The 24,060-nt window shown below is 40.4% G+C and overlaps 2 protein-coding genes across 2 annotated transcripts; both read left to right on the top strand.

Annotated features, from left to right (window-relative positions):
* Positions 1 to 5,497: 5,497 nt before the first annotated feature.
* LOC308082996 (tubulin beta-4B chain-like) lies at positions 5,498 to 9,355 on the top strand. The gene is made up of 4 exons (XM_080425074.1): positions 5,498 to 5,586; positions 6,379 to 6,487; positions 6,657 to 6,767; positions 7,415 to 9,355. The coding sequence occupies exons 1-4, from the start codon at positions 5,530 to 5,532 to the stop codon at positions 8,596 to 8,598; spliced, it is 1,461 nt and encodes a 486-aa protein (XP_080281200.1). The 5' UTR covers positions 5,498 to 5,529; the 3' UTR covers positions 8,599 to 9,355.
* Positions 9,356 to 13,411: 4,056 nt separating this feature from the next.
* Positions 13,412 to 21,701, top strand: prelid3b (PRELI domain containing 3). The gene is made up of 6 exons (XM_080423813.1): positions 13,412 to 13,535; positions 15,368 to 15,536; positions 16,931 to 17,020; positions 18,036 to 18,106; positions 18,935 to 19,037; positions 19,369 to 21,701. Exons 1-6 carry the CDS (start codon positions 13,504 to 13,506, stop codon positions 19,483 to 19,485), a joined length of 582 nt encoding a protein of 193 aa, XP_080279939.1. The 5' UTR covers positions 13,412 to 13,503; the 3' UTR covers positions 19,486 to 21,701.
* Positions 21,702 to 24,060: the final 2,359 nt, after the last annotated feature.

The following is a 24,060-nucleotide window of genomic DNA, read 5'->3' as shown; positions in this document are numbered from 1 at the left end:
TGAGTTGAGGCATTGATTTAGATGCCTCAACAGATAGATATTGTGAAAATAGCAGATCTACAAGCTCACAACGCCTATAGCAATGCAAGGTTGCGAGGTTTTGTAGATCGGCTATATGTTAGATTTGTTTTGCCTCTTTCTTATTGTTTGACAATTTGGTCGAGGTTTGACCAGTTTTTAGATATAGAATAGTTTGTTGATTACTTTTGATGCCATAATCTGAGGACCCAACCCACATGTTGAGAACCACTGATCTTATCTACCACCCAAGAGGGGCTCATCAATATTGATTATGTGTCTTTCTTTTTTTTTTACCTCGTGGTTTTATTTTGTAATTTTACGACTTATTTTCGAACACAAATTTATTATGTTTTCTGTCGTTTTTTGTTGTGCCATTCATTTGATTTCAATGCTCAATTGAACCACATACAACATTAGTTTTGAAAAGTGGTAAATAAATCACATTAATTATGTGTAATATAGTGTTGAAATACCAGTCATTAGTGATTTATTTATTAATGTTTATAAGAAAGCAAACAAGCTGAAGATTCAATTATTTGTAGTCAAGATCCAAACAGAGGGTCCAATTACATGATTGGGTTATGGCTGCTTATTAGGCTTACATGTTGTAAAATTGTCTATATACTGTAAGACCACAATTAATAATGGATTGGACCTCAAAACAAACTGAGGATTGTTTTGCTGTTTGATCCCCACACAACAAGGCTTATGATTTAATGAGCATGGGTTTCAAATTCCCATTTGGATGTTGAGCTGTTATAAGTTGGGGGTCTTGAGTGGGGAAATACATACTGTATCTAGGTTTTGGCTTTTCGAGCAAGTTTTAAATATTACATTTCTTGTCTCTGTAATGTTGTCATTAGCTTATATTGCAACCTAAAAAAATGATACTTTTCCAAACACGTAAAGTACAGTTGGAAAAACTTTGAATCATTGAAAATACAAAACAGATGTTTAGTCATTTCAACTCACCATGCAGGCACTCATCAGCAAACAGACGTTCAATCAGACATGTATATTGTATTCAGTGACAAAAAGCTTAAAAGGCAAATTCTTTGGTTATTGTAAATTAAACTCAATGACCATTTTACAGTCGAAAAGGGGATTGTGAATGATATTGAAATATCAAAGGCCTGTTGGTTATGTTAAATTGTTTTCAATAAAAACTGTATTGTGGTTGAGTGGAAAGGCAAAAACAACTTTCGAAGTCTGTTTTCACTCTCTTGAATATATCATGTTTATAAAGAAAAATGCCTACTAGATTATTATTTTTGGGGTATTTTTTATGCAATTCTCAGATACTTCTATAGTATATATGGGAATTAACAGTTGTGGCTCTGGGTGAATGATCCTTCAATTTATAAAGTTCCAGTTGTTTTGCTTTGCATTCACCCCTATATTTTGCCACTGTCCTCCCACCATTATGTACATACATACATTGCATGGTGTAAAACAAACATCAGGCTATTTTATTGTTGGCAGCTAAAGATGTTGGCAGTCAAATGTTTTGTGTTTGAATAATACTCCTGTTTATGTCATGCATTGGGACTTGATTCTGACTGCATGGATGGTGTCCATTGACTTCCTTTCACCCTCAACAAATAGGCTATGATTCAAGAGTGATGTATTTGTGATCTTGATCAATAAAGCTTGAGAAACATTTTGAAAATACAGACCAGATGTTCTGTCAACTCAACTCACCTAATGGCTATCATAATACAACAGTCTATTTTCTCACCATATTAATCAATCTCCCTGTTGCTTTTCCCCTTTTTACTTTCAAACATAGGCCTATCATATGCGCAAAACAGATCATACACATCTGTTCGCTCTTGCTCTCTCGCTCTCTCTCTCTCTCTCTCTCCCACCCCCCCACCCACACACACACACACACACACACACACACACACACACACACACGCACACACACTCTCTCTCACTCACACACACACACACACACACACACACACACACACACACACACACACACACACACACACACACACACACACACACACACACACACACACACACACACACACACACACACACACACACCCCCCACACACCCCCCCCCCCCACACCCACACACACACACACACACACACACACACACACACACACACACACACACACACACACACACACACACACACACACACACACACACACACACACACACACACACACACACACACACACACAGGTAGGTCATCTTTATCTCTGTCTGTTTAACCACAGGAAGAGAAGCTGACTGTATAGTCTACAACAGAACATATACGTTTCTGGGAAATCCTCAGAACTGCTTTCACATGTTTTAAGGCCTTTTTTATTTATTTAGACAGGGCAGTGTGTAGATAGACAGGCTATACCAGAGAGGATGAATGGCCTGAAACCAAGAGAGCTGTAAAAGAAGCATTTACTGTCTGGTATATTTTCTATCTGTGAATCCAGCTCTAGAGCAGATAAACTATAGACACTTTTAAGTGTCACAGAAAGTATAGTCAGTAACAAATGTTTCATATTTCAACTACAAAGTTTAGAAAACATTTGGGAAGAATTATTTCTTTGTCTACCGTGACAAAATGTCTCACAAATATGTGTGCATAGAATGCACGAAAATGTGTGGATGCACAAACATGCACATATTGTAGTGATCTTGTTTCTATTATTACACGTAAAGCTATGCACATCCAATTTGTAATGACCAACTCAGGCCAATAGACGGCAGTATTTAGCTAGCTAATGATGTAGAAATTGATTCCAGCCACCTCTCTCTCAATGCAGCCTGCATTGCCATTATTCTGGGATATTTGTGTGTGGAATGTGGATACGACTAATATTTTGCAACTTACCTCATCACTTCATACAAGCATTTTTCTTTGCCGCTGTCCTGGCTTAATACAGTACTTAATTCTCTTTGGTGGTGAGAGTCAGTGAGTGGTAACTTTCATGGGATACAGGATAGGTGGGTACTATATCGGGACAACTGGGCACCTCCATGTAAAATTGACTATTTGTCAAAATGTAAAAAGAAAACAAAAAAAAGTCTTAAGTTATGTAAAGTATACATGATTTGAACATGCACGGTAAATCATTATCAGACTTAAATGTATCCTTCAACTTCTTGTTGTTTATGCCCCAAAATGACTGGATATACATGTTTTGTAACAATTTGCAGCAATTGTAGAAATATTAGACCTTAATTGTCGAATGTTTAAGCATGTTCTGATATATACTTCACTTTACAGTACTTAAGAATTTTTTTCAAATATTACATTTTTTAACATTTTGGACTAAATAGCCAATTTTACATCGAGGTGCCCAGATGTCCCTATAGTGCCCACCTATCCTGTTACCCTCTCATGTTGGCATAGCGCTGAGCCACCTGTCTTCAAAGAGATGCTAATCACTCCAGATCAATGGCTAGGCCTTTTCAAGGTGATGTTTTATGGCACTCAGCAAAATATTAAATATTTAATTTAGTTCCCATCTGGGTCTCTGCATGGAAGAAACTCTGACATGTCCATATGTGTGTGTGTGTGTGTGTGTGTGTGTGTGTGTGTGTGTGTGTGTGTGTGTGTGTGTGTGTGTGTGTGTGTGTGTGTGTGTGTGTGTGTGTGTGTGTGTGTGTGTGTGTGTGTGTGTGTGTGTGTGTGTGTGTGTGTGTGTGTGTGTGTGTGTGTGTGTGTGTGTGTGTGTGTGTGTGTGTGTGTGTGTGTGTGCGTGCGTGCGTGCGTGCGTGCGTGCGTGCGTGCGTGCGCGTGCGTGCGTGTGTGTGTGTGTGTGTGTGTGTGGTTCTGGTTATGTTATATTAAGCCAAATCTTAATTAATTGCCAACATGAAAAAAGAACATGGACAGCATTAAACAGCATCCCTTTTGAACAATTCCATTTTGAGAAGTTCTTTCTTTGTGTGTGTGTGTGTGTGTGTGTGTGTGTGTGTGTGTGTGTGTGTGTGTGTGTGTGTGTGTGTGTGTGTGTGTGTGTGTGTGTGTGTGTGTGTGTGTGTGTGTGTGCATGCGTGCATGCGTGCCTGCGTGCGTGCGTGCCTGCGTGAGAACCATCAAATTTTTTTGGGTTGTTGAATGAAATGTATGTTATCAAAGTGTCCAGAGCTGCCTCCCTCCACTAGAATTCCTTCCTGCTTGGCGTTGTGTTGGAGAGCTCACAGATGTGTTAGGGCCAGTGGGCCCCAGAGCTACAGTATCATCATGACACTTTTGTCAGACATAACCACACCAGTTTCCTTTTCATGTGACACAGAAGTATTTTGTGGTTCTTAGATTATTAAATAAAACATGAAGAAAATTAGGATTAGTTGCGTACATTTTCATTTTGTGTATTTATATATTTTTATTCACATACTTTTGTTATATACATGTTACTACATGCCTAGTTAAATAGTTTCAGCATTGTTACATGTTACATAGTTACTACATGGCTAGTTAAATAGTTGCTACATTGTTACATGTTTTGTGTCCAAGATCAACTCAGTCACATTTCTACAAAAACATAATCTAATCAGGCATAAACAGGTTTTAGCTATATTCTATCCCTGTCTCACTTCCCGGTTTAAAAAAAGGTGGGGAAAGCTGCGAAAGCTCTGTTAGCTTTCTATTTTTTGGTTTAATAGTCAACACTCTGATCTTTTAAAATATATTTTCCAGCATAATTGAAGAATATATCAAAATATTATAAAAATAAAGGTTTTGTCCCAATTCTCAAGAATAGGTGAGTTATGTACACAGTATAGCTAAACAGTTGCAACACTACATGTTACACAGTTGTAGGCTATATGGCTACTTAACCCATTAAGACCTGGAACTGTCATTTTTAGATTTGAGCTAAAAAGCATTATTTTACACTTTGGGCTATTCAAAAATAGCAGATATACAAGCTCATAGCGCGGCACCGAGTGCCGCGCTATGAGCTTGTAGATCTGCTATTTTTGAAAAATCAGGAAAATGTGTGCAAATCTTTGAATATATATATTTTTAAAGCGAACATTTTTAACTCAAATCTTTGCTTCTGGGTCCCTGGAACAACATATTTTGATGGGGGTCCACGGCCAAATACATATCATTTTGGGGGTCCTTGACATGAAAAAGATTGAGCACCACTGATATAGAAACATACGTTTTTCAGAAAACTGTTGGGATTTAGGAGACATGTAGAATCGGCTTCAGGTCTCAATGGGTTAAATAGTTGTAACATTGTATGGTACTACATGGCTAGTTAAATAGTCACTACAGTGGTCTCCATGAGACAAAGAAGTAGACCATGCAGACATTACTGTATAAAATCCTATACATTTTATACTACAACGTATTTAATCATTTATGATATTGCAATAGCAGAGCATCAGGGCCCCTAATGTGCTGGATGACTTGGGTGACTCCCTGACACCATTGATGACATCATTTGTGGTATAAAAGTCTGGTCCCATCATTGTGGCATATCAGAGACCCCAGCCTGCTCCGTGCACTGTATAGTAGCTCTCTCATCATGCGTGAAATTGTACATCTACAGATTGGACAATGTGGGAACCAGATTGGCTCAAAGGTAATATACAAAAACAAATGTTTTTTCATAAAAATGTAATTGCCAAACCTATCTTTACTAGAGATATCTTTGTGTGATATGGAAAGGGCTCTTAGAGTAAACTTCATGATTTTGTTGTCATACTGTCACACTAACTTTGGGTGTAATATAATGTCGTAAGGATTACCCTCTTATTTCTTTGCTGTTAAGACAATAATAATAAGCTCAGATATATTTATATTAACCTAAGTTATTGCATTTTCCATTATTGTGACCTTGCTGTAGCTGTTCATTTCGGTATGTATATTATGACTCGACATATTGCCACTGGCAGTTGTGAGTGACAGGGTGTTCCCACTTGGGCATTCTGGTAAAAGATAAGCGGCAATGCGAAACGGGCATGGGTGGGACGTTTTTATCATGGTCAACACAAAAGAAAGAAAGAGGAACTTAAAGATAATATACCAACAGTAACTCATCAGCCCATCCAGCCTTTTGACATGATGGCCAGTACAGCCAGTGCTGTATAATAAGATTTCTGAAAGTAGAAACATTTCTCCTTACACAGTTCATTGAAATATGTTGCTACACTTGTCTTTTGCCGATCCAACAGAAGTTGGCCCAAGGCAGATATCAGAATGTACCATCAACGTAAAGTACAGAGTAGAGTAAAGCATACTGCATTCAGTGTAGCCATACATTTGACACAACATGGTAAATTGATCAGGCAGCTGAAACTACCATTATGATCATATTAACATTCATCACAATGCTGGTGCTCCTTTTTTGTCATTATTTGTTTCTGTTTGACAGTTTTGGGAGGTGATCAGCGATGAGCATGGAATCGACCCATCGGGACTCTATGAGGGAGACAGCCCCCTTCAGCTGGAACGGATCAATGTGTACTACAATGAAGCCCATGGTAAGAGAACCGTCACAACCGATTATCTCATTTAAAGCTACTCTCTTTTGATTACCTAATTTACCTTAGATTTCTTGAATTGTTCGCTGGTTTCCCTGTAGTTTTCCTGTACTTGCACATGGATACAAAGTGAGGACATGCCAATAATTAGAGATTCTGTCTTTTGCAGGTGGTAAATATGTGCCCAGGGCCCTGCTTCTTGACCTGGAGCCGGGCACCATGGACAGTATAAGAGGGAGCCGCCTCGGAGCGCTCTTCAGACCAGACAACTACATCCACGGTACTATTGCTGGATCATATTTACCACATGAGATTACCTTACTTTAATGAGGCTGTGCTGATTAGATGCATTCTCCAAAGATTGCTGAATTTATGTGGTGAAGAGACAGCTTAAAAGGAGAGTGATGCGGTCTGGAACTTGCAAAATAAACTTTATTCAGTGACAACTTTTAGGTTCTTGGACCTTCATCTGGACAACATGAACGCAAACAGACAGATAATATAGTATGCAATTGCGATAAGATACTGTTGATAAAAGCATCTATCAAGTGGCATCGAGTGGGTATAGAGAGGCTGTCTTTATTTACTATGTGTCGAAGTGTCACTGAGCAAGGCAATTAACCCCTAACAGCTGCCCTCATGTGCTCATCTGAGCCATGAGCAGCCATCTGCTGGAGAAATGCAGAAAAGTAATTTCCCCTTCCCGGGGACCAGTAGTCCCCATATATACATATATACTGTATATAGATTGGATAGATCATTAGGCCTAGGTCACGTTTGTTTGTTTTTTCATTGACTTTATAAAGCTTTACAGTTCCATCTGTTTCCATTTGCACACTCTAGACTTGAACACTGAGGAGTTTACAGTCACAGTGTGATAAGTGCATCAACTAAAACCCCTTCACCCTCATGTTTCCTACGGTGCAGGGAACTCGGGAGCGGGGAACAACTGGGCGAAGGGCCACTACACGGATGGTGCAGAGCTGGTGGACCAGGTGGTGGATGCGGTAAGGAGAGAGAGCGAAAGCTGCGACTGCCTGCAGGGCTTCCAGCTCGTCCACTCCCTGGGCGGGGGCACCGGCTCGGGCATGGGCACCCTCCTCATCAACAAGATCCGAGAGGAGTACCCCGACCGCATCATGAACACCTTCAGCGTCATGCCCTCCCCCAAGGTCTCCGACACGGTGGTGGAGCCCTACAACGCCACCCTGTCCATCCACCAGCTCCTGGAGAACACAGACGAGACGTTCTGCATCGACAACGAGGCCCTCTACGACATCTGCTTCCGCACGCTGAAGCTGACCACGCCCACCTACGGGGACCTCAACCACCTGGTCTCCATGACCATGAGCGGGGTCACCACCTCGCTGCGGTTCCCCGGCCAGCTCAACGCCGACCTGAGGAAGCTGGCCGTCAACATGGTGCCCTTCCCTCGTCTGCATTTCTTCATGCCAGGCTTTGCCCCGCTGACGGCGCGCGGCAGCCAGCAGTACAGAGCCCTCTCTGTGCCCGAGCTCGTCCAACAGATGTTCGACGCCCGCAACATGATGACGGCCTGTGACCCCCGAAGGGGGCGCTATCTCACAGCCGCTGGTATTTTCCGCGGCAAAATGTCCACCAAAGAGGTAGACGAGCAGATGCTGCTGATCCAGCAGAAAAACAGCAACTATTTTGTAGACTGGATCCCGCACAATGTCAAGGTGGCCGTGTGTGACATCCCGCCCCGGGGACTCGTAATGTCCTCCACGTTCATTGGCAATAACACGGCCATTCAGGAGGTTTTCCGCCGCATAGGCGAGCATTTCTCCCTCATGTTCAGGCGAAAGGCCTTCCTCCACTGGTACACTGGAGAAGGTATGGACGAGATGGAATTCACAGAGGCCGAGCATAACCTCAACGACCTGGTGGCGGAGTACCAGCAATACCAGGACGCCACTGCTGACGAGGAGACCTCGGACGCAGAGGATGAAGAAGAGGAGGGCCCCTCAGCGGCAGCGGCACCGGCACCGGCACCGGCGCCGGCACCGGCAACAACTTTTGAGTCCAGGACTGAAAGGACTGTGGAGGAGACAGTGACTGAAACAACCAAGACTGAACTTGTAGATGAATAGAGAAGAGAACTTTGGCGTACTACTGTGGTGTGCAGGGCTGATAAAGGTTGATTAGTTGAGTTGAGTTTAGTAGTAAAGAACTGTGGGAGAAAAATAATGTGAACTCGCATGGTAAACACTTTTTGTCCATGTGTTCAGGAGTTTGAGTTGGTGTACTTGATGAAAGGTGCTGTGATAGCCCTACGTTTTAACAGATTCCCCCCGTGCGCTCATCTGAGACACCTGAGCAGCCTTCTGCTGGGTAAATGCATAAAAGCAATTTCCCCTCCGCAGGGACCAGTACATACTCCCTTTCCCTATATAAATAGTTATATTATATTATGCTTGTTAATATAGAACCTTGTATTTATTCAATGCAATGTAATAATGATTTACGCGTATTAGGTTATTTTGGCAACTATGTTTTGAGAGGGAAATGCGTACATAAAAGGGGGATTATTGTTTAATTAATTTACTCTTTTTTGTCTCTTGTAGTTAATGAAATGTGAATGTGAAGTAAATGATATGATGATGGTGGTGATATAACATTGTGATGTGATTGAATGAATTGATTGTATTTCTTCTACATTTTCCTTAATATTGATGACCTCAATGTTTTAAATATTGGTTTTTTTTATTTGTGTAATTATGGTGATAAAATAAATGAGTGACTGTGAGTATTATTACCAAATAATATTTTAATTATAAAGACACCAGACTAGAGTGCAAATTATAATAACTATTCACGGCAGATTAAATGATCAAATGATGAACAGAATGTACGTCGTTACTCTGTAAAAAGTTATACCCTCCCACTAACACTCAAGTCTGGGAGAAAGAGATTACGCATAACTTGACCTGTCTGTCCTACAGCTTGATAAGCACATTGACGTGGCAGATTGCCCCTTCAGTACAGCAGTAAAGTTGGCAAGACTGAGACTAAAGGTACAGAATGAATACAACCTGTGAATGTGAATGTAGGTTATCGGTGATATAATATATAGGTGAACATAATGTGAATATAGGTTATCGTTACGTAAGCACCAGGGTTCAAATTGTAAAGAAATAAATGTCATAACCATGTCATAACCACTTACTGTCAGAGCTGGATCCCTGAACGGGCCTGTAAGGCCCAGGCTCAGGGGCCCAAATGTGGGGGGGCTCCTCCTACTTATACCCGCTGAATTTCAAAGGCTGAACCAAAAAGGCCCCACATCAGAGGTAGTCTCAGGGCCAGGGGCCCATAGACGCTTACTGTAAGCCCTATATACTCATGACAAATAGCAAAAATAGCCAATCTACAAGCTTACAGCAAGTCCCAATGCGGCATGCTGTGGGCATGTAGATCTACTATTTTTAAATAAGTAAATAAAAAGGATGCGTGGTAAAGTGATAAATTGTGATATTGTAAAACATATCAGACAGTCTACATTGCCCGAAAGGAAATGCATGTATTTAATTCAGTCTGACCAGGAGGAGCAGGGATAAAACATACCCATAAAGGTGATGAATGAGCAAAGGGGGTGGTATATTAAAAGCAGAGGCATGGAAACCCAACATCAGTCCCAGCTAATCCAAAGGGCAAGAAAGGCATCAGTAGGGGAAAAGCGCCCAGACCAGAGTGACAATCAGACACTTTTAGTTTCTCATCTCACAGCCGCCCTTACATGGTCGTATTCTATATACAGTATGTAGGCATGCTACAGCTACGCTAATATAGACACTATACATGTAACAACAATGTTTAAACAGGTTAAGTTGAGAATAAGTTTAGAAAGGGTCCTTCACTCCAGCTGTTGACTGGTCTGACATGCAAATGACAGCAGCATGTCAGACTGGACCCCCTGTGTGTGTGTGTGTGTGTGTGCGTGTGCGTGTGCGTGTGCGTGTGCGTGTGCGTGTGCGTAAGTGTGTGTGTGTGTGTGTGTGTGTGTGTGCGTGTGCGTGTGCGCGTGCGTGCGTGCGTGCGTGCGTGCGTGCGTGCGTGCGTGCGTGCGTGCGTGCGTGCGAGCGTGTGTTTATTTGTTTGTTTGATTGATTGAATACTTGATTAACAGTTCGCAAAAATAGCACAGAACGTAAAAGGATCAAACCCAAGAAAGCACTATGGCTTGTTTCCATTGGGGTCCAAGTGTATTCAATTCATTGAAACATTTAATGACAGACAAATATACAATACTAAGCAAAAACATCATCAACGAGTAGTAATAAAAAAGAAAAAGAGCTAAGGTTTTTTCGACCTGCAATTTGTCCTTGTCCGAGACCAGGAGAGCCAAGTCATCCGCAAACAAGAACAAATTGCATTCACAAGGTAATGTCATGTGGTTTACATATATTAGGAACAGTAAAGGCCCTATAGTATGCTTCCTTGCGCAATGCCACAGCTCACTGAGAGGGAGGGGGGACAGGGTTCCGTTCACCTCTACCACCTGTTCTATCCCCTCCAGATAGGATTGCAACCAGTTGAGTTCAATGACGTGCTATGAAATCCGACTGCTTTTAGCTTATTAATCAATATAGAGCAGGGGTTTTCAACAGGTGGTTCGTGGACCACTGATGGTCTGTGATGGTATTGCATGTGGCCATGCATTTAGTAATGTAGGAACAGTGCACTAAATGACCTGGTGACCTATCATGATGCGTCAATATTGTTCTCCCAAAGTTACTGGGAGGTCGGAGGTCAAGAAATTCTACAGAAAAGGGCTTTAGAATCTCAAGAAGGGGAAGTGTACCGGATTGCCTGATTGAGTCATCAATATTAGGAAATGAAGTAAGGGAATGGAATAAGGTAACCGTGGGATAGGAATAGATCAGTGGTTCTCAACCTTTTTTTGAGCTCTGGACCACTCGCATATTTCAGTTAAATAATGCCTCGGATTGAAATAATTTGTTGTCGAATTAAATCAAACCCTTAACAGTCATTATTGGATTTCAAGCTTTTTACCACGCCCATTAATTCAAAAAGATTTATGCCTAATTATGCCATGGACCACTAGTAGTCTCGTGGACCATTGGTTGAGAAACAGTGGGATGTATAGACGCTGGATGCATAGCAAGTGTTACCAAAGCACTAATCTTAACCCAACACAACAGTGGTCCCCAGGTTGGTTCTTAGTGAGGTTTGTGGTCGCTTGTTCACAATCAGTTGAAAACCTCTAATATAGAGTGATATACCGCCATTTACGGTGTCAAATGCCTTTTGGAGGTCCAGCATGACATGCCGTAGTATTTGCCTGCGCCCACCTCATGTTTGATGTGGTCGTTCAAATAGAGTAGGCCTGTGTCAGTGGAAAGGGATGTTCTGAAGCCAGATTGGTACATAATTTTTTTTTCAGCTATAGATTTTTTCCATAACCTTCGAGATACAACTAAGAATAGAAATGGGGCGGTAGTTGCCGGGGTCTAATTTGCTTCCTTTTTTGTACAAAGGGGTTATTCTTGCTTAACCTTGTGTCACCTCACTTAACCTCGCGTCACAAGTATTTCCACCTCCAAGGAAAGCCTGGACTTTGTTCCAAAATAACCTCACGTCACCAGTCTTTCCACCTAACTCTTGCTAATTTGAAATCTCGGGGGACGCGCCCCTGTTTGATGGAGAGGTTTATTATGTGGGCAATGATTGGAGCAATGGAGGCGACTGAGTCTCTGAGAAATTTGGAGGGGATATTGTCATGGCCAGTGGCAGGTTTTGATTGAATACTTTATTAAGAAGTTTGCAGAAAAAAATCACATGAAAGTACAGTTTGAAATGAATACAAGGTCAACTATAAATAGGATTAAAAAGCCCATGAAAGCCTAATGTCTTGTTTCAAATGGGGTCCTTTTGTACTCAATTCATAGGTGTGTGTGTGTGTGTGTGTGTGTGTGTGTGTGTGTGTGTGTGTGTGTGTGTGTGTGTGTGTGTGTGTGTGTGTGTGTGTGTGTGTGTGTGTGAAGATTCTGACTTTCAAATGTACATATTTTTTGTTTTGATTGTATTGCTGTATTGTTGTATTGTGCTTTCTGCTTTGGCAATGTAAACGTATGTTTTCTCATGCCAATAAAGCCCTTTGAATTGAATTGTGTGTGTGTGTGTGTGTGTGTGTGTGTGTGTGTGTGTGTGTGTGTGTGTGTGTGTGTGTGTGTGTGTGTGTGTGTGTGTGTGTGTGTGTGTGTGTGTGTGTGTGTGTGTGTGTGTGTGTGTAATCTGTTGATAGATAGATAGATAGATAGATAGATAGATAGATAGATAGATAGATAGATAGATAGATAGATAGATAGATAGATAGATAGATAGTTAATGAAGAAGTCGTGATTCACCGAGGTGGTCCTACTCCTACCAAGGTTGTAGTGCAGAAAATAACCCCCAACTCGTGAGTTGAATTGTGCAACCAGTTACATCACATACCTGAGGTGGCTGCATGGCTTCAAGCTACAGTGGAAAATCGATAAAGACAAGAATTCCCTGTGTGTGTAACAATTTTTGATAGATTTTTCTTTGTTATATAATATATCACTTACAAAAATCTTGAACAGTAGCCTGTCCGTCAATGATACAAGGGTTATGGTAACTTATGGCTCTATTAAGCATTTGATCTATATTGATCCAATTGATTTTTTATCAATGGGCTTATGTAAATAAAGTATACTCCGTGGTACCACGGTGTAGCTGATTGCCTCCAAAGAACAGACCTACAAGCTAACAACGCGTCGTAACGCAACAGGTTGTTAGCTTGTAGATCTGCTCTTTATGGCAAGGCGGAAGTGCTCAATCTTCAGCTTCGTCGTCGTCACGTGACTGTGATCGTCATGTGGGCGGGGGAACAGAATCCTCTTTATTCTCCTCAGCGCGTGTCACGGTCAGTACAGTAGGCTACAGTGTGACTGCACTCATCCTCCTACCGGCTCACCCTCCTGAGTCCTGCCACTGACACACTACACACAGCCATGAAGATCTGGACATCGGAACACATATTCAAGTGAGTAGCTCATTTAGATCACTCGCGTGAACCGTACTTTGTGCTGTTTGTAGAGTAGCAGCGGCTTGTCAAAAACCGGCTCCCCCCCCACTATCTGTCCCCGGGTATTATGATCAGTGTTCTTCTGGTTCCGTCTAGAAGGTCAAGAAGAGCTTATATTCTGTAGCTAATCCTGAACTAACATTGATCGGTAGAATTTAACTGAGTGTCCGATTCTGTTCAGCCGTCAACTATGGTTGTCAAAAAGACCGGGTCTCTCCTCCCCCTGTCTGTCCCGGGAGTTCTGGTTCCGTCCAGAAGGGCAAGAAAAGTTTATTATTATGTAGATTAACATAATAGTAGAATTTTACTTAGTGCATCCTATTTCTGTTGGCTGTCTGTCAGTAGGTGTGTGACTGTGTGTCTATGCAGAACATGCAGTGACATTGCGTAAGCTGGCTAGCCGGCTGCTGGCGCTGCAACCTTTCCCCTACATGTTTGACGCGCCCCCTTTTCATGGGAACATGCGTCACTTGGCAACCACGTTGCTTGCTTATCTCCATGGCAACCATCCACGAGGCGCACATTTTAGAAGAGCATCCTTGCCATTGATGCGGTTAGGTTACTGAATTGACCGGTGCAGCAAGAGATTGATTGATTGAATACTTTCTTAGAAGTTTGCAGAAAAAAGCACATGAAAGTACAGTTCAACTTCAATACAAGGTCAGCTTATAGGAATTAAAAAACCCAATAAAGCCATTGGGGTCCTTTGTACTCAATTCATAGTGACATTAAATGACAGACATATATACACTACTATGCAGAACATCATATAAACAGTTTAAAAAAATTGAAAAAACTGTACTGTAAAAAATGTACAGTAAACAGTTTGAGGGGAGGGGGAGGAGTAGGTTATGCCGAGGTGATTCACCACTTAAACCCCATATGGGTAACGGGAGTCCCTCAGGGCTCAATACTAGTATGTTTTCTGTTAATGTGTTGAAAGCTGTCGCTGAAAATAGCCGATCGACAAGCTCACAATGTGTCGCGTCGCGTTGTGATCTTGTCGATCTGCTATTTTCAGCGACAGCTTTCCCCACAATACGGATGGTGGGGTTTAAGGGGTTAAATCATCCATTAGCTGCAATTTAACCCATCTCTAATAAAGCCCTGTAAGTTATGTTTGATTTTAAAATGGATTTCACTTTTATTTTCTGTGTCACATCACAGCAGGTTGTCTCAAGAGACTTTACGCATAGATAGACCCAACGTTTGCCCCCTGAGCAAGCATTTGGTGGAGACTAGAAGGCTGTGGGTGGGCAGCTATCTGCCTCGACCACAGTGGGGTGAGAGAGGGAGAGAGCGACAGAGAGAGAAAGGGATCCGTTGTTGTCTTCAGAAAACAAGAATGCAGTGTACTTGGGCGGGCATAGCTCAATGGGGTGAGAGGCCATTAGGGAATCAGAAGATCCCGGGTTCACCCCCTGGTCTGACCAGTCTATGTGTCGAGGTGTCCTAAGCAAGACACTTAACCCTAAGTAACCCCCTGGGTGCTGTATTAATAGCACCCATGGCTCCTAATAGTTAGGAAATGTACAGGACACACTAAGTATGCGCACATGTAGAGCAACAAAAAATGCCCCAAAGGAGTGGCGACTGAATCTTTTATGATATTTACACTTAATCACATTTGTCTGTGCCCTTATTAGCCAGTGTGAGAGGGTAAGGGTGGAAATGAACAGACAAAACTGAAAATGCCTCCAAACATATTATCTTTTAGTATAATACTAGCACAGCAGTATTGTCTTTTAAACACCTTTTATATAAAGTCTCTTTTCCCCCTCCATTTACAGCCACCCGTGGGAGACGGTGACGAAGGCTGCAATGCAGAAATACCCGAACCCCATGAACCCCAGTGTCTTTGGAGTGGACGTTTTGGATAGGACGGTAGACACACAGGGACGTCTGCACAGTAACAAACTTCTCAGCGCAGAGTGGGGCCTTCCATCCATAGTCAAATCTGTGAGTGTCATCAAATTACCTTTCATAGTAGCCGTTCATAGTCCAATATGTAAGTAGGCTTTATACAGCTTGTTAATGTTGCAGTTGAAGAAAGGGTACAAATTTGTCATCATTTTCAAGTCACACAAATGGTTCCTTGTTGTGGTTTAAATGAATAGGAATTAAAAGGTGAGCCAGCGCATTAGCCAGTCAGGGTAATGCGCAACAAGCCCTGAAGATGACCTTACATCCAAGGCTATTTCTGTAGAGGTTGTAGCAGGTCCTCGTGCTGGCTGAAGCCTGGCTTTGTATGGCTGTGTGCCTGGCACATGCTGTCCAGGACACAAGACTTCCATTCCTGTCATTACAGGGCTCTGGCCCTTGGCAACATGTGATGTAACTTTCCAGTGCTGTAATAGCTGTCAAGGACTGTCTCTGAACTACTGCCAAATGTGAGCAGCCATTATGTTACTAGTCTGAAATGTCTTTATTGGGGTTACTACCATGATGTTGGTTATCATTGTGCTGCCTCCACTGACTTCCTATTTTGCTGCAATTGTCAAAATAGACATCTGATCATTGTTTTATAATTAGTTTTGATCATTTATGGAGTAAGAGATTCAAAGATGTAATTATTAACAAAATTGGCAAATTATACTAAATGTGGAAATTAAAGCAACATTAATTCAAATGCAATTCAGGTTGATTTGAAAGACCTTTGTGTCTTCACCTGATAAATGTAGGCCAGGTGAGGAGACCTAGATAATCAGTAACAAGAACCAGGTCAATGTCAAGATCTCTGGAGTATTACATAGTTGTTTGCCCCGTTGCCCAATTTTTTTTGACCTTTTGAGTTCAGTCACGACTGTAATAAATGGAGAGTTAGATAAACCTACAATTGTTCTGTGTCATAGTCCAATCCATTTAAATATGAGCTAATCGATTCACATTATTAAGCTCTGGCCTTTGGCTTTGACAGTGCCAATGTATTAATACCAGCTCTAATTCCATTGAGAGTTTATGACACTGAACTGGCCCCATGGATCAATGGGATATTACTACTGTAGCTCGGTATTCTTATTGTCTCACTACTAACCCTTGTCATGTGCACAACTTAGCGATTATTCTCTTGATTACTTTTCTAATGAATAATCGAGAAGCACTTTATTGGATTATTTAAATTTTTTCGATACGATACAATATGTTTTTGTTGTCGACTAATTCAGTTAACCACTTAATCCCTGTTTTTATACTTCATTTGACAGCCGTGTCGCTCAAATATGGCCGATCTACAGCGTGACATATTGTGAAACCCGAAATGTATTTTTGTCCCCGCAAAATCGATGCATATCTTGGCAACGACTTATGTTACTCCTTTTGTATTAATTCACTCCTCCTTTCACTCTACTCTTTAGATCTTTGGAATTTCACGGACATGCACATACATCCAGGAGCACTCAGTTGTAGATCCTCAAGAGAAGACCTTTGAGCTCCAATCCTCCAATGTGAGTATACGACATCTTATGTAAAGTTTTATTATAGTGCCAAACCACAACAAGTTGTCTCAAGACACTTTACAGGACCCCTTATGTACCTTACGGGTAGACTTAACCACTTTCACACTGGGGTCTCTATTTTGAGCATGTCATTAAAGACACACAAAATCAAAAGATTTTCACAAATGTTCCCAAAATGTGGGTGATTTTTTATTTAATTTTTTTGTTGAAAATAGTCAATCTACAATCTCGCTGCGAGCTTGTAGATTGGCTATTTTCGCTATTCGTCATACAGAGAAGTGTAACACGCTTAACTAACTGGTGAACCGATCATAGGTGTGAAAGAATGGGTGAATTTATTTTCCAACCCCAATGATTTGCAGTTACAAAATAACAGTATCAAATATACATAAGGTGCATGCTCAAAATAAAGAAATGAAAATGTCAGTCTCTTGTGCAAGAAGAGACATTCAGCAGCAGATATCAAACATGTAAGTGTAGATATAAGTAATAGTCCCAGTGCAACAGCAATGGGGTGTCTTCATAGTCATACATAATTCACAATCAACAATCTTGTCCCAGTCAATCATTGAAGAATATCCTTTGCAGTTTTATGTCATACTTGTTGCAGTTTTATGTCATACTTGTTGGACACACAAGTAGTGTTGGGGTGTAGTTACATATAATGCATAAATGCATGCACTTATGAAACCATTTCAGCTGTATACGAAACATACTTCATTCTGTACGTCAACCAGTGACCCCCTCAGCTGCTGTGATTCAGTCTTGCACATCATGATAAACGAAAGATACTTGCAGTGTGATTAACAGTAAAGCATTTGTGAAACGTTTCCCTGCTTGTTTCACAACCAGTGAGGTGACATTTCAAACTGATCCATTAATTTGTGTTTCTAGAGACTTGGGTTACAGTTTATACCGGTTTAGTGTTCAGTGTGTGAGTTAACATTTTATACATGTCATTTTGCCAATGTTGTTCTCTCTTGTATCATCTTTTCTGCTTTAGATCACATTCACAAACATGGTGTCTGTGGATGAGAGGCTAACATACAAACCTCATCCAGAGGATCCAGAGAAGTAAGTTCTTATGCTATTACGCTATTGGGCATACAGTGAAGTGCAACAGGCTTAACTGGTTAAGCTACAGTATCATAGGTGTGAAAGAATGGGTGAATTTTTTTCCGCCCCCAGTTACATAATAACAGGACAACAGTATCAAATGACATAAGGTGCATGCTCAAAGAATATAAATGAAAAGGAGCCAGAACATCAGTCTCTTGTGCAAGAAGAGAGTAGCAGGTGTCAAACATGTAAGTGTAGATATAAGTAATAGTGCCAGTGCAACAGCTATGGAGTGTCTTCTCCATATTCATACATAATTAACAATTCACAATCAACAATCTTGTCCCAGTCAATCATTGAAGACATTTGTTCTTTTGAAAATGATTAAAATAAAATACATGAAAAAAGTAATTGAAAAAACACACCCCCTCACGTATTAGAAGAACAATATCAGTCACCAGAACCAAGGATGTGTGTTTTCGATGAATCTATCATGGTTAAAATGGAGTTTAAAGTTACAATGGGTTTGTATAGGAAGGGGGCATCTGATTAAATTAATATCAAATATCTAAATACTGAATCAAGCAACTTAAAAACTGTCTGGGGTGCTCACTAAAGCCCATGTAGATGTTAAAATGACCCCAAACATGTTTGAAAGTGAAATATCCCTTTAGCTATGAAACTGTAATAGAATAGGCAGATGAAGCATAGATTTTCTCATCTAAATTACATGAACACTGAAACCACTTGAACCATAGCATCCCTATTCTGGATAATCAGTAATCACCAAAGACATTGATGTAGACTAGAGGGAATCTTTATGTTTTTTTTGCCGTGTTTCAGAACGGTACTGACACAGGAGGCCATCATCACAGTGAAAGGGGTCAGTCTTGGCAGTTACCTGGAGGGAGTTATGGCTAGCTCCATCTCTAACAACGCTGGAAAGGTGAGACATCCCTTAGAATTGTTTTTCTTAAATGGCAGGTTGTTGCCAACAATAATTTGCAATAATTTGATGATTTGATTGATTTTATCATGGTGTCTGCTTGCACCAAAGGTCTTTTATGGGGTTATAAGACAATTGTAACATACAATTTAGTGTAAATACATACAGTAATTTCATCACACAAACGATCAGAACTGAACATACACATGCCAGCCAACACTGTTTTAGGGGTACACAATGCTTCTTCAAGCTTTTTCTGAAAATCTTAACACACTCTGAAAAATCTTTTACTTTGTCTCCTGTGGACTAATGCTTCTTTGCTCTTCATCAGGGGCGTGAAGCCATGGAGTGGGTGATCAGGCGGCTGAATGCTGAAATAGAGGATCTTGCGGCCACAGCACGTGAGACCCTGCGTACACCCATGGCAGCTGCAGTCACTGAGAAATGACCTCTCCCTGTCTCTGTACTCCCAGCACTGCCAGCCTCCCTTCATGTTGCACTAGTACTCTTTTTGTTTTGTTTTGTATTACTCATCAAGGGTGCGGTTTCTCCATCTACTATCTATATTAGATAAGTTTCATCCAGCAGTGTGCAACATAAAGGGACTCAAGAGGAGTAGCGTCGGGGGAGACTGCCGACACAGACTGTATTGAGAGACTCTGGGAGAAATGGGCGGTACACTGGAACTAAAATGAGCACCACTGATGACCATGTGTTTGCAAGAGGATGCCAAAGTTATCAGAAAAGTACAAGTACGAGGCATCAAGCTAATTAGCCGAAAACTGTGCCAAAGTACTGTATACACAACCACTTTGTCTGGTCGCTTTAAAATACATTTGCCAGTGACGATTTCGGTCTGGTATAAGACCTATATGATACCAGTAGGTCTGCTCTGGCATACGCCTTGTGGGTTTACAACAAAGAGGTTATAAGAAAAACATCATAGACCTATGGTGAGACATATACAAGAGAGGAGGAAGTTCTTGGTATGTGCCCAATGTTCGGAGTATTGAAAGAAGAGAACAATGCATGCAAGGTGCTTGGTTAAGTGCAATGCATGTCACAGTACATTAGATAGGATTAACAAAGCCTTATTGGGCAATCATTGAGACATTAATCAAATGTTGCCCAATCTGGTCTGTTTGAGTAAGGGCCACGCTCTCAACTATGTTTTTCTCAGTAACCTCATTAATAACGAGCATGTATGTAGTACCAGGTTAGTGTACCTCAGCCTGAATAACAGTACTGTATTTTGTTATGAACAAATATTATTTATTATTTAATTGACATGAAGGGATCAAGGTACATTACATGTTTTTGTTGCTGCTTGTGTACCTATACTGTAACTGAGTGGGCTCACGGGAGACCTGGTTTACACTTGCATGCCGGTGTCTCGCACCGAAAATAGATCTACTACAAGCTCACAACGCTATGAGCTTGTAGCTTGTCGAGCTTTTTCGGTGCATGACGCAATGCCCAACAGAGTATAAATCAGGCAGAACTCAATGAGGTTTTTGCAAGGTGCAAAAGGATGCTGTTCCCATTTAGCGAACAAGGTGTGCAAGACATGCCTCAGCCCTGTGAACTTATGTTGACCTTGGCATTGGACTAAATTTGTGCTTACAAAAATAATACATGGCATTACATACAATTGCGCTGCTAGCCATGCAGTGAGTGATATTTTTAAAAGAGATCACAACCTGCATTAGAGGCGGTTTTCAACACTTGTACCGGGGTTGTGGTGATGGTGAAAGTTTTTAATTATTTTCATTATAGTACCTGTAACCGTAATATTTATTTAGTACAGCATTTAATTCAAGGTAGTGGTTTGTGACCTTGGCTATCTAACAAGAATTGTGTTGTTACACGCTTTGTTACTATATGTAAATTAAGGATTTTGTCAGGGTATCTCTGACAAAGAAAGGGTCTCCATAACCAAGCGGTGTATGTGGCACTTGAAAAAGAAAAAAGAAATAATTTAAACGCACAACAGGGTTTAACAGACAACCTATTCTTTCAATTCCTTATTCTATATTCCTCAGAATGTGAAAACCCCATTGTGATAGTTGAAATGGAATATAGATATTTCGGTATTGAATTTGTCACTTTACTTTTGCATGAACATGTTGGCAAATTGTTTCTGCTATGTTTGACATATGCAGTGGATATTTATATTCATAAATAATATATATATTGTATTCTGAAAAGTAGGGAAATGGTTCTTTAGTCAATGGCACTGAAAGGATTGGTACAGTATGTTGTGTGGCCATAGGATTCTGCCAAAATATTACACTCTGATTGTCTGTTAATACATGAGAGCCTATGTTCCTCAGATATTGAGAACGAAATGCCACAGCAACTGAAATATTCACATTCCAAAAAGATTGTCAGTTTGAGTTGTTAAATTATCCATAGTTACCTTTTTTCTTTTCTTCAAATTGTATTCATCAGCGGGGGATGCTGATATATGCAAGTTCTTTTTTTTCAGAAACTCCTTGTATGACATTTAACAAACTTTACACACCTAGTAGTTGCTCAGTACTTCATTCTACTGTTGGACTGTTCCAATGGAATGTTGAAATGCTAGGGTCACTTACTACCACACTGTGGCCAAAAGCTAAATTATTTGAACATCCTTAGAATGCCAATCAATGCTAGCCTGGTAAACCCTCCCTCCGGAAATCTTCTATTCTATTTGATTCCAGGAATCAAATAGAATAGAAGATTTCCGGAGGGAGGGTTTACCAGGCTAAATCAATGCAAGCTACTTAAAAAAGTTCTTGTATTATATATTTATACAATGTTGACCTATTTGTGATTATGGTCTGTGAATGTGTGTATAAACCCTTATTCTGACAAAAGAAAATAGATAAAAATGGAAAATAAAACTCTATGAACTTGCTTTTCTGTGTACTGTGTTTTTGCCTCATATATCCGGGATGCTTTTTTTAAACTTTGATCTACCATTACAGTGTAAATCATCTGAAATTCATACATGTTTTTGCATTTAACATGCGTTGTTGTAAAACTTGTATTATGTAGCATTTACTAGTGCATGACAAATGCAGGGGGGAAACACGTTATTAACAGTTTGCAAATAGTACAGTTGTACGAGTTTACAATGATTGTTAAAAGGATAACACAAAAAATCCCTATAGGGGCTTGTTTCCATTGTGGGCCTTTGTATTCAATTCATCAAGACATACAATAATAAACAAGACATTAACCCTAGAAGCAATGAACGTTGTTGAAGTAGCTGTTAGTTGGGTACAAGGGTAGCCCTGAAAAATGACTGTCATGGATGAACTTCAACCTGGTGTTTGCACTTTCTCTATTTACAGCCCGTACATCTACATAAACGTTCTGATTTCAAATATAAAGTACTTATATCATGCCCACGGATGTTAAAATTATGTACGGAACCTCAGACGTAGCCGTATGTTCCGTATTGTTCAATAAAAAGCATTTTCTCCGTATTTTCTCTATGCTTTCAACACGTGACCCTATCGGTTGGGAGGTGTACTGCACTCTCTTACATTAAAGGGATATTTCACTTTCAAAAAAACTTTGGGTAATTTTTTCGTCTACTCAGGCTTTTTAATATTTTTTGGGGAAAATGAAAAAAATTAAATACAATACAAATTTTCAATAAAATAAATGAAAAAAGTAATCGAATAAACACGGCCCCCTCACGTATTAGGAGGGCAGGGTGAGTCATATGGGGTGAGTCACCAGAACCAAGGACGGGTGTTTTTGATGAATCTAACATGTTAAAAATTTAGTTTGAAGTTATAATGGGTTTGTATAGGAAGGGGGCGTGTCTGATAAAAGGAATATCAAATATCTAAATAGTGAATCAAGCAACTTAAAAACTGTCCGGCGGGCTCACAAAAGCCTGAGATGATAAAATGACCCAAAGTTTTTTTGAAAGTGAAATATCCCTTTAACTATGAGAAAATGACCACCATTCGGATTAAACTGCTTTTTATTGAACAATATGAAGGATACAGGTACTTTCGAGAACCCGAACAGAATTTTAACATCCGTGGACATAGGGGATGCACTTAATATTTTAAAATTGAACATTAATGTAGATGTACGGCTCATAAATGGAGAAAATGCAAACACCAGGTTGAAGTTCATCCATGACGGTCGTGACAGACAACCGTCGTTTGATCCATGGCTAGTAACGGGTATCCCTGTTTTATTGAGTATGATTCAGATTGATTGATTGATTGATTGAATATTTTTTGATTTAATATTTTATTAGACAAAAAATTTAAACAGCACAATTACATTTATTATAATACTTTGTCTAAAAGGTCCGTCCCAAAAAGTCCTTGCGGTCTTGTTTCCATTGGGGTCCTAAGTATCTTGAAGACCAGGCCCAATGCCAGTTGCTTTGCCCTGTCCTGAGTGTCCTCTACCCTTTTCCTCCGAGGTGGAAAGACTGGTGACGCGAGGTTACCTCTACCCTGGCCTGAGCCCGGCCTGCACAGGGTTACCAAGCAAAAGTATGAAAAACAATAGCCCTGAACAGCGTCATGTGAACCATGGCTAGAAAAACAATAACATAAAAATATGGTTTTACTCGATGCCACAGTGGTGGAAAAAGTACTCGCATTATTTACTTAAGTAAAAGTATCAATGCTGCAATGTAGAAATACTCTGTTACAAGTAAAAGTCCGGAATTAAAAAATAGCAGATCTACAAGCTCACAATGTGTCGCATTGCGAGGCATTGTGAGCTTGTAGAAATGTATATAAGACTAAAGTGGTTACTGTATGTTTTGTAATAATAATCAAAATCTAAGTTTCAAATAAATAAAGTAAAAGTACAACATTTGCCTCTGAGATGTAGTGGAGTTGAAGTAAAAGTACTGAAAATTGGAAATACTCCAGTAAAGTAAGAAATACCTCAAAACTGTACTTAAGTACAGTACTTGAGTAAATGTACTAAGTTACTTTACGCCACTGTACCAAACCATTGCTACCATAAAGAACAGAGCTCTACAAGCTCAGCT

Source organism: Gymnoscopelus braueri (genome assembly GCF_963280865.1).
Source record: "Gymnoscopelus braueri genome assembly, chromosome: 3".
Taxonomy (NCBI): Eukaryota; Metazoa; Chordata; class Actinopteri; order Myctophiformes; family Myctophidae; genus Gymnoscopelus; species Gymnoscopelus braueri.
Note: the sequence above shows the minus strand (reverse complement) of the source record. Positions and strands in the feature narration are given on the sequence as shown.